This window comes from Akebia trifoliata, chromosome 15 (assembly GCF_017979445.1).
Source record: "Akebia trifoliata isolate Shusen 1 chromosome 15, ASM1797944v1, whole genome shotgun sequence".
Classification (NCBI taxonomy): domain Eukaryota; kingdom Viridiplantae; phylum Streptophyta; class Magnoliopsida; order Ranunculales; family Lardizabalaceae; genus Akebia; species Akebia trifoliata.
In genome coordinates this window covers 6,057,265-6,069,170 of record NC_141389.1, presented here as the reverse complement: position 1 = coordinate 6,069,170, position 11,906 = coordinate 6,057,265, and the positions used below count along the sequence as shown (strand labels likewise).

Sequence of the window (11,906 nt, the reverse complement as noted above, 5' to 3'; positions counted from 1 at the left end):
CAGTTGTTTATGCCAAGGAAAAAAGATCCATGGTTCTGTGTCTTTGCCACATCAGTCGAGTATTGACCAAGTGAAAATTTTCTAATTAGAAAATCATGACTCAAAAAAAATTATCATAGAAGTGCTTTAAAACAGTAGCTTTTGAGAGAAAAATTAAAGATAATGTTTTATCTAAAGGTTGAAGATGAGGGCTTTTATGTCATTTAATGTTGTTCTATAAGAGAAGACCATGGTCAAGGGGCATGTCTTCTATTTTATACCACATGAGGTTTCTAAAAATATTCTCCAAAATGTGGATCGGTATCGTTAGATTTAATTGATGTAGCATAGGACATTTATATGTGTCACCATATATTTGGTTAATCAAAAAGTTAGGAGAGAGAAAAGAAAAGTTAGATTACACCTAGGGGTGCACAATGGATCAGTCCAAATCGAGAATCGAGTCTTAGGATTGGATTGGTTTGGTTTGGTTTGGTTTTATAGACAAACGGTTCGATTCTGAATTAAAAATTCAAAAAATCAATTGATTTGGTTCGATTCTCAATTTATGGATGTTCTAGACTTGAATCAAACTGAGAATTGAACCAAAATGCTTATCGGTGATGGTTTGACAGTTTGGTGCAAAACATAATAAATAGTTTTTTTTTATTTTAACCTGTCTCACTTTAAAGTAGGTAGGTCACTTTAGAATTATGAAGAAGCATTCTCATTTCATGACACGTGGTGCTTTGATTTATTTCACACACTTACATTTTGGAAATGTCACATGTAAACTAATGGAGAAGGTGTCATTAACATTTTGATACACTATCCTGGTTTAAAGTTTTTTCTTTATTTAATCATTGAAAATAATAGTATTCCAAATTAAATGAGACAATTTTATGTCAAATCAAAAATTAAATTGACTAAGAGTGTGACTAGTCTTACTAACTTAGTGACGAAAAAATACCTTAGTCTCATTCACAGTCAACATGACCTTGATATTCACTCAGTTAGTAAGGCTAGTCAGACTACTTGAGATGATCCCCAAATTAAATATATATATATATATATATATGGGAAATGTTCAGCACCCTAAGTTTTACCACACACTTTAACAAACGTTTTTTGTCCTACATGGGTTAGAAGTTTTGGAATGAGCTGATTTTTGGTGAGGATGATCTCTATGATTAGAAGATCATCCTCCCCAAAAATCAGCCCATTCCGAAATGTGTAGCCCCATGTTTACACATTGAAAAATCGTGGACCGTTCATTTTTTGTAAATCAATTTTGATGGGGTTAGAAGTTTTGGAATGAGCTGATTTTTGGTGAGGATGATCTCCTCACCATATAGATCATCCTCACCAAAAATCAGCTCATTCCGAAACTTCTAACCCATGTAAGACAAAACGCGTTTGTTAAAGTGTGTGGTAAAACTAAGGGTGGCGAACGGGACCCTATATATATATATATATATATATATATATAGGGAAATGTTCAGCACCCTAAGTTTTACCACACACTTTAACAAACGCATTTTGTCCTACATGGGTTAGAAGTTTCGGAATGAGCTGATTTTTGGTGAGGATGATCTCTACGGTGAGGAGATCGTCCTCACCAAAAATCAGCCATTCCAAAACTTCTTACCCCATCAAAAATAGTTTACAAAAAATGGACGGTCCACGATTTTTCAACCTGTAAACATGAGATTAAACATTTCGGAATGGGCTGATTTTTGGGGAGGATGATCTTCTAACCGTAGAGATCATCCTCACCAAAAATCAACCCATTCCAAAACCTCTAACCCATGTAAGACAAAAAACGTTTGTTAAAGTGTGTGGTAAAACTTAGGGTGCTGAACATTTCCCATATCTATATATAGGGTCCCGTTCGCCACCCTTAGTTTTACCACACACTTTAACAAACGTGTTTTGTCTTACATGGGTTAGAAGTTTCGGAATGAGCTGATTTTTGGTGAGGATGATTTCTATGGTGAGGAGATCATCCTCACCAAAAATCAGCTCATTCCAAAACTTCTAACCCCATCAAAATTGATTTACAAAAAATGGACGGTCCACGATTTTTCAACGTGTAAACATGGGGCTAAACATTTCGGAATGGGCTGATTTTTGGGGAGGATGATCTTCTAATCATAGAGATCATCCTCACCAAAAATCAGCTCATTCCAAAACTTCTAACCCATGTAGGACAAAAAACGTTTGTTAAAGTGTGTGGTAAAACTTAGGGTGCTGAACATTTCCCTATATATATATATATATATATATATATATATATAGGGTCCCGTTCAGCAACAAACATTTTGACAAACATTTTGGCCAAACATTTTTCAAAACATGAGTTAGAGGTTTTGGAATGGGCTGATTTTTGGTGAGGATGATCTCTACGGTGAGGAGATCGTCCTCACCAAAAATCAGCCCATTCCAAAACTTCTAGCCCCAGTTTACAAGTTGAAAAATCGTAGACCGTCCATTTTTGTAAACCATTTTTTATGGGGTTAGAAGTTTTGAAATGGGCTGATTTTTCGTGATGATGATCTCCTCACCGTAGAGATCATCCTCACCAAAAATCAGCCCATTCCTAAACCTCTAACCTATGTTTTGAAAAATGTTTTGCCAGAATGTTTGTTGCTGAACATTTCCCATATATATATATATATATATATATATATATATATATATAATTTATTCAATCAAGTACCCTCTTTCTCCTTCATTGGAGTTCTATTGCAAACTTGTAGAACTCAAACTCGAAGAAATCAATTAGATTTTTTATCGAATGATTTCCATTGAAGTTCCACATCCTTGGTTGTAGCTCCTCCTCCATTGAAACTAGTATAGATGAGACGACTGAAGATCTTCCATTGAAGCACCTCATTCATACAAATCAACCATAACTCTCCTTTGTTGGAGAAGTTGCTCGCTCTCAAAGGTTCAAACATTTGTACATTTTGTTGATCTAAGAACTGAGCCGAATTAAAGTTGATTTGGGTCGATTCAGTTCTAGGGTATATTCAGTTTGGTTTTGGTTCAAAATTTATAGAACCAATAAAGTTCAGTTCAATTCAATTCTAATACTTTTCCCAACCCCAACCCCAACCGTGTGGACCCCTATGCTTTCGTCTATAAAATGCAAAGAGAGGTCTCTTGTTTTGGACATCTAAAAATTAGGATTTTTGTATTGTGTGTAAATCCAAACACTTCGGCAGGCATGAAGGAGGGTTTAAATGAGGGGAGTCAACACCCGAAGACCAGTGAGTCTCAATCTGATGGTGATTGGTAAGTTATTATTATTCTATTATATATTTTTTATTCTTTTTTTAACAATTATATTTAATGTTAAAAGTTCTTAGAAAGATTGTCTTTTCAATTGTATTTAATAAAAAATAGCTTCAAGCCATGTTTGAGGCTGCTCATTAAATTAATGATATTTGGCTTATCCCTTGCTAAATGCAAGATTAGATTTCCCCTTACCTTAAGTTAAGGTTGCATTTTCTTAATGATTCAACAGGTGAGATATTTGAAAAGTACCCTAGATTTATTAAAGATGTGTTTGATTACTTAAAAATAGAGGAAAATTGTATATCTTTTATTATGAAAAATGACATCTTTCATGAAAAATGATATTTTTCATGAAAAATGAATTCACCCTAAACAAAAAATCCAACTAAGGTTTTAGAGTTCATTTTCCTACTGTGTCAATGGGAAAATGAAATTCACTCACCCCCCACAAAAACATAGCTCATCTTATTCTTCCCCTTTACCTTTTCACCACCACCTCCCTCACCGTCACCACGGTCATCAATTGGCACCACCACCGTCGAGATCCTCTCTCTCTCTCCTTCTTCTTGTCCTTTGCACCCTTAGTCACTATAACCCTGCTCCGCCTTCCCTCCTCCGCCTCCTCCACTCAATCATCTATTCTTCGTTCTTCTTCTTCTCTTTGATTTTATTTTTTTTTTTCCAAACACAAATCAAACACGCTTTTTAAATTTTCACCCTACTTATTTTCTACCATCACTTTTTCAAGGATTTTGAATTACGTGGAAATTGGGTTTCCATGCAATCAAACAGACCTTTATATAGTTTTTTTTTTCTTTTTTTCTTTCTTCTTTTTTCCTTTTAGTTGTGAAGTGTAGCTTGTGTTGTCACTGTGAGCAAAGTAAAGATTTTCTCTATATATAAAAAAATAGAAAATAAAAAATAAATAACCTATTTTAGGCTTGATCCAAGGTTCTGAATATGGACAGTAACAAATTTAAAATTAAAATTCAATAATGAAAAAAAAAAAAAAAAATTGAAAGTTATTAAAATTTATGCAAAATGCTCCTTACATAGTAAGGAAAGTATTTTTCTAAGTTCTAAGTTGTTAAAATTAATGACAAGCTGCACATTTTTCATTAAAAAGTAAGGTTATTTGTTAAATAAATTAAGAAAAATATGTAATCAAATTTGGCTTTGGGGATTATTCTGAGGAGATCAACTGGATTAAATACGCTAGAGAATAAAAACAATGTTCAGAATATATTTGAGAATCAATGAAAAAAGGCTGTTATTGGCACCCCAACTTTTACCTATTATACCTCAATTAAAAAATGAAAATGAGTGAGTGGTAGAGATTAAGTAAAAGTTGGAGTGCCAATAGAATCTCTCTCTCTCTCTCTCTCTCTCTCTAGCTGTAAACTGATTCTAAAAGTGGTACTTTCCCACCTGAACTTTTTCAAAGTGATACAATAAATAACATGTTATACTTGAGATGTCCCCTGTTTTCAAAGTGATGCCATGCCTCTTTCTCCCTCTCTTTTGCAAAAGTTGTTTGCCCCACCAATCTTTTATTTTTTTTTGCCCCCTTAAATATTTGGGGTTATTTAGACACCTTCTCTTAATTTTTGTTGAATATTTGACATACCCTTTTGTCTTTCTGGCTCTCCCCCTGCCCTCACCTCTACATTTTTGCAAATATTGGAGATAACCCTATTTTGAAATAGATGACATACAGTCATGCACCCTTTGACATTTTTCTTCTCTCCCAAACTAACAAAAAAATAATCTAAATACACTCATATTGAATCACTAATCAATTTTTTTTCAAAAAAAAATTTCATCCTAACAATATATATCTTCAAATAGTAAATTAATTTTAACCTATTTAACTTCATGTTCAATACATTGTTACCTCACCTTGATTACTTGTTAAACATAATATAATTTTCTATGAAAATATCACATCATCTTCAACTCCAAAAATCCTATCTTCTTCTTTAGGCTTGAAGGTTAAAGTATATCAATCTCAAGGTAGAAGATTAAGGTTAAAAGTTTACCCAATCAACAATGGAAAGAAAAATCAAATGGATTTTGATTTCAACTTGAAAACGAGGTTAATGAGATCATTTTGCATTAATCTATTAAAAAAGAGCTAGATCAAAGGGACATATAGGCATTTTGGTGAATATTTGATGTACCCTATTTTTTAAACCGATGACACTTGAATTAGGTCATCTTACATAGACTAATGAGAAATGGTCTTAATGTCCATTTTCTTCAACTTCTAACAAAAAACTCTTGAATTATCTCCACAATGTCAATTCTCTTCTTACAAGAAAATATTGGCTCCATCCTTGACGAGTGCTATAATGTTGAGATTATAATTTGCGGAAAACCCTTGTAATGTTTGAAGAGTGTGTTTGAATCTTTAATTTGGGTGAGATAAATGATTGAAGAAATTGTGGTGTAATAAGTAAAAGTAGGGGTGGTAATAGAAACTCTCTTAATTTTATTAGAATTTCAATATTTATTATCTAAATTAAATATGATTTTATGATTAAACATCTTTTAATCTTCATTCCCTATTTCATAAAAATATTTTTAATTATTTTTATACAAATATGCTTGTATAAATAATTGTGAACCGAGGTTTTATCTTGTCCAAGATTAATTGACTCGAGAAAAGAATTTAGAACCATGAAATGAGTTCCGTCAAAAAGTATAGTTGTTTGTTAAAAAAAGTGAGGAAAATATGTAACCAAATTTGCACAATTGATTGAACAATACATCAATTAATTGGACAAATTGCTAATTAATTCAGTGAATTAGTCTGGTCTGACCCATTCTTGATCCAATGTGGAGACGAGGTTTGTTCATTGAACCTTTCATGACCCGTTTAGTAAAAAACAATACATGGGCCTTTTGGAATATTAAAGACAATACTATTCAATAAAATAAAAATGTGTCTAAAATTTCTACTTTTTGAAAGAATTTGAAGAATTTTGTGATTGTGGCGGTTGAGTGTCTAAAATTTCCCTTTTTCATTAATTTTAAATATAATTGAAAAAAAAAAAGTTGAGTGATAGAAGCCAACTTATAGTTTTAGTTATCTCCTCACATGCCATTTGTGTGTTAGTTCCACGATTACAGATACATCCATCCCAAGAAGTCAGAAGGAGTTGTTGGACAACATAAAGAAGGGCACAAGCGACCGAAGGACCAATGGCAACATTAAAATTCCTAGGGTACCACAATGGTTGAAGAACGAAGCTAATAAAAAATGCTTTGAGCCTGCATTGGTATCAATTGGACCTTATCACCACAATAAATTATCAAGGATGCAGGAGCTCAAGATCACAGCTGCTCGGCGATTAGTTATTGGTTGTGGTGGTCGTAGCATTGATGAGGCCTACAAAAATGTCTACAGTAAGGTAGAATCTGTAAGTGATGAAGCTACAAAGTACTACGATGAGGAGTTCATTTCTTCTTTAAACAAAGAAGCATTCACAATCATGATGTTTTTGGATGGTTGCTTTGTTTTAGATTTCATTGATCATATCATGTTTGGTAGCAGTAACGACGAGTTGATAGCATTAGGAAACGACATACATTTTATATTTAGAGATTTGTTCTTGCTTGAGAACCAGCTCCCATACCCAGTTTTGAAGGTGTTGATGGACTTCAAAAAAGGCCCTGAAGATCAAAGTGAAAATATGATTTACAGTTATGTCGATTTTGAAATGGAAGACAACTTTAGGATTTCTTCATCATCTTTCGGCAAAAAACGTGATCCCTATCATATCCTAGACCTTTTTCGGACCAAACTAGTCAGTGACAATCCCATTGATGACAAGCTTGGGTCGACGAGTTATGATTTCTGGCGATCATACCCTCCAGTTAATGCACTTCTAGATAAGGGGATTACATTCAAGACAAATGATTTAGGTGGTTTATATGATGTTGAATTCAAATCTAACGTGTTCAGTGGAGAGCTATCACTTCCTATATTAGAAATTAACCACTTCACCAAAGACAGGTTTCTCAATTTAATTGCCTATGAGTTGAGCTCTGATTTCCTTGGTGATCGTGCATTCATCTCCTTCATTTGTTTCCTAGATACACTCATTGATCATGCCGATGACGTGAAATTGTTGCGTTCTGCGGACATAATCTACAATTACCTTGGCAGTGATGAGGAAGTGGCTAAGCTCGTCAACCAGTTGGCAATTGGATTGGGTCATAATCCTTCTGCCTATTCGAAAGTTATACATGGAATTCATACGTATTGTAAAGACAAGCGGAGGGTCTACATAGGTGAATTTGTGCACAGTCATTGCAGTAACCCATGGAAAATTATTGCTTTAATTGCTGCATGTTCTATTATCTTTCTAACCAGCATCCAAACCTTCTTCGCAGTCTTTCCTCCATGAATCAAGAAAGTTATTTCAACAGTCATTGGACTGGTATTGCTTTGTTTGTTGCAAGTTGTGTGAGTGTCTGTCCTCACTAGTGTGTAAGCTCTCCTCTTTGTATCCTTACATGTAATAAATAATATTGTGGAACTCTTTGTGTAATTGAAGTAGAATTCTTCTAATATTTGTATTGCAAACTTGCATCCCAATTGATTGATTCATGCTATAATTGTAGATACATGGACTTCAAAACCTTTGGGGATGTTTAAGCTCATCTACATGGGTTTAGGAGTCGCCATAATTAAATTAAAGTGTGAATGAACATTATAAATGATTTTTAAAATTCTGTTTTTTTTTTCTTATAGTAACTCACATATCCAAATGATAAGGGAAAATGTCTACCTAGAACTCTAAGGTAAGGAGGTTTGGTTGAAGGACAAGATAGGTGTTAGACACCTTGTCCTTCCCATCCTAAGATAGTTACAAATATATGATTATAGGTGAAGATTAGAAAACTCTTTTTTGGGTTTTACAAATAAAGAAAATTCTAGAGAAAATTTGAGAAAAATTAACTATAGTCTAACTTTAGAAAATGAACAAATTAAGACAATAAACAATCTAAAAACAAAAGAAGTTGTGCTTAGGATTTTACAGAAGAATTTTTTATAAGCCTAAGATTTTGGTGAAAATCCACATGGATTTCAACTTTTTGGATCCCAAGGTTCTTTCTAAAGGTTATGTGGTCACTTGGGAGTATCTTTTTATTGGTTTAGCCTTTAGGAGGTTTCCATGAGTTAGACACCATCATGAAAAAGACTAGACACCTTATGCATGAGTTGTGTCTATTTGAGATTGTTTTTTTATTATATTAGAGAGTTAAGTGTACATCTAGATCGATCCCCACTTTTGACCCAAAGACATTTTAAAGAAAACACAGTGATGTGTGTGCACATAGTATATGCATGTAATGAATTTAGAAAGCGAAGATTACCTTTAAGGAAGGATTACTCTCTACCTCTTAAGCTGTTAGGAAAGAAACTAAGAAAATCTCTATTCTATAAACTTAAACTCGTATGAAAAATAAAGAACAACTAATCTAAGAATTTAAAATTTATAAGGAAAACAAAGAGCAACTAATCTAAGAATTTAAAGCTCGCAAAGAAAATAAAGAACAAATATTATAATGCTCTTGGGAGCTTATTGATGGCTTATAGGAAGAGATCACCTTTAGGAGGTTTTACTCCCTACCTCTGTTCAGTGTAGATTGATGATAAAATAATGTACAAAAAATAAATTTTGACAAGCAAAAATTGATTTATAGAAGCAATGTTGATCCGACGATTCTTTCAACTCAAAACTGATTGGGTTTCGAAGGTAACAAATTAAAATAGTTTTTTAGGAAGAAATTTAAACTAAACTAAAATGGAAAATAAATCTACAATGTAACTTCTTGAATTGGTCAAATCCATCTGAGCTAATATATCCCTTAGATTAATTTGTCCTTGCTTGTCTCAATTTTCTCGACTAAACTAATGTCAAAGGATCGGATGATGGAACGATTTAACTCCAAAATGTAAATTCAAAGATGGTGAATAAATTAATAAGAAGAAATTAAAGGGTTTGAATTTAGTATTCTTTGCCAAGCTTGGCTTAGCTTGAGCTTATCTAAGAATAAGCCATCTAAATTAGAAAATCAAATCTCAACCCAATAATCCCTACTTAAAAACTTTCCATACTGAACATTAAAGCATACGGTGAAGTAACAAATTAAAACTAAGAGGGAAGATGTTGCACGGCTTCATCGACCTCTCCAACGGAGAGGCTAGCCGATGATCATCACAAGAATCAACAAATTCGAAGAAAATTAAATAGAGAAGAAAAGATATGAGAAAGATGGAGAAGTGATCTTTTTTTATTGATCTTGATCTGAAACTAGCAGTATCTCCTTACAAAGCTTGAAACCAAGAAAGAAAGAACAAAAAATATAAAAATCTTAATTCTTTAACCCTAATTGTAGAGGTGATCTATATATCTAAATATACATTTTCTACCCCCCCCCCCCCTTTAAGCTCTAGTCGGGTCTCATATTTATAAAGATCCAATTAGAATTTTTAAGGTTTGAAAATCTTTTGTAAAATAAATAATTTCAAAACCCTACTTCAATACGAAGTATTTGTAGTCACCAAAATCTTGTACAAATCTCAAGGAATTATCCATTGACACCACCGTGCCGTCCAAGTTGACTAAGGTGCCACAATGCATATGGGTCTGTATTTTGGGCCTTGATCTTTTTTCAGATCTTGGATTGCAGTGGAATCTTCGAATTTTTTTGATTCGCCTAGAAACTTTGCAATTTTCTCTTATTACACATAAATAACTACAATTAGGTCTAAAATATACAATTTAATTGAAATCAATAATAAATATGGACTAACAATGAATTATATCTAGTTAGAGGATTTAGTGTATAATTAATATGTAAAGTCTATGTAATTAGGATTCTAGAAACCACTTTCTAGACCTTTATCAACTTCCACCTTGGTCTCTTCTTTTCCTTCTTGCATCTTTTTGTTCTTAGTTAGAGGTTCTTAGGTGTTTGAAAACGGATTTTGATAGAGTTTTGGTAGGTTAGAAGATTTTGAGGAGAAACTTGGATAGAATTTTGGGTTACTTAAGCTCCTTTTTGTTATTTTGGAAGATCTTTGGGGATAAACTTATCCTAAATCATAGGGTTCCCAATACTTTCAATAAAATCACTAGAGAAAACACAAATTACCTCTTCTTTCGTTAGATTTGATGGTCTTTCACTCATTTATAGGCCTCACCAAGCATGATGATCGAGAGGATATGATTGTAAAAGGCCATAGTTTCTAGAGAATTCTTTGAGGTGGGTAGAAAGGTCCTAGGTCATTGATTTTGGGTCAATCAAGAAGGAATTAAGTTAGATAGCATGTAAATATGAATTGGGATCTTGGATATTAAGGTCATCTAGTCCAATTAACTTTCTAACAACCTAAAGTTAATCTAATATTTGCTCACAAGTTCTAGAGAAATCTATAAGTTAGGCAAAGCTTTCAAAACCTCTAGAACTTAGTCTAATAACATTGAGCCTTCTAAGATTAAGGATAGACTTATGGGGCATAAGAGTAAACTACATAACTTTGGTTCTAACAATATGAGGTTAAGGTAGTAATTACACTCCTATGTGGATCAATTTAACCAATGATCTTTGTTGGAAGAATAAATAATTATAAGAAGACTATGATAATGAAATTATTGAAGAGTTAGAGAAAGGGTAAAAGAGTAAAAAAAGAATATTTCTTGGGAGAAAAGTCATTGAAGAGTTTGTGCTCTCGAGCTCGGCCTAGGAAAAAATGGGATGTCTACAGTTACCCCTCTTTGTTAGAGTTGTCTGTAGTAAATCACAACGACGTAGACTCTAACTTCTTTTTGTCTGGCCGAGCTCGAACATGCTTTCTTGTTCGTATCTCACTTTAGTGAACTCAAATTGAATCTATTAAAATAAAAAGTTTGTCATCCCAAGCTCTGGGTCTGACAGGGATTAGATCTAAAATTTTAGGCTTCTTGGCTCGATGTATAGCTCTTGAAGCTTTTGAAAAAAAAAAAATTTTGTGGCACGATTTACGACTCTTAAAACTGTTTGATAAAAAAAAATGATTTGAAAATAAGAATTTCAATCTGTGTTCACTTTGGTAAAAGTTGACTTTGCATTTTAAGCTAATAAAACTTTCTAAGACTGAGTTTAACTTAAACTTTATAAAACTTTTTCCATGATTAAACGTCCACAAATAGATCATAAGGTGAAGAGAATTTCACTTAAATCCTACTCTTGAAGAGGTGGCTTTAGTTTGAACGTACGCCCCTTGGGGGATCTTAAGCTCATACCACTACACCACGCGCCTAGGGGACCTCAAGCTTTTACCACTACGTCACGCCTTCAGCAGGTAAGATGATTAATTCATCTTTGAGAATTCATCACTTTCGATTTTATTATTCTTCTATCCTCTGTGTACTCCAAAATAGCTTTCTGAAATATCTTTCCTTCTCCCTAAGTTGTTTTTTCCTTCTCTTTATACATCTCTTTTTTGTCTTTTGAATTTTTTTGTTTTTTTCGACCTTTTGACTTTTTTTTTTTTTTTGTCTTTTTTTCTATTTAATGATTTTTTTTTTTTTTGAATTTCTACTTTTTTTATTTTTTGATTTTTTGATTAG

General features: G+C 33.1%; 1 protein-coding gene across 1 annotated transcript; it reads left to right on the top strand.

The window, feature by feature from the left end:
• Positions 1 to 2,826: 2,826 nt before the first annotated feature.
• LOC147384101 (UPF0481 protein At3g47200-like) lies at positions 2,827 to 7,849 on the top strand. Its single transcript, XM_086426916.1, has 2 exons — positions 2,827 to 3,276; positions 6,398 to 7,849. Exons 1-2 carry the CDS (start codon positions 3,128 to 3,130, stop codon positions 7,689 to 7,691), a joined length of 1,443 nt encoding a protein of 480 aa, XP_086283042.1. The 5' UTR covers positions 2,827 to 3,127; the 3' UTR covers positions 7,692 to 7,849.
• Positions 7,850 to 11,906: the final 4,057 nt, after the last annotated feature.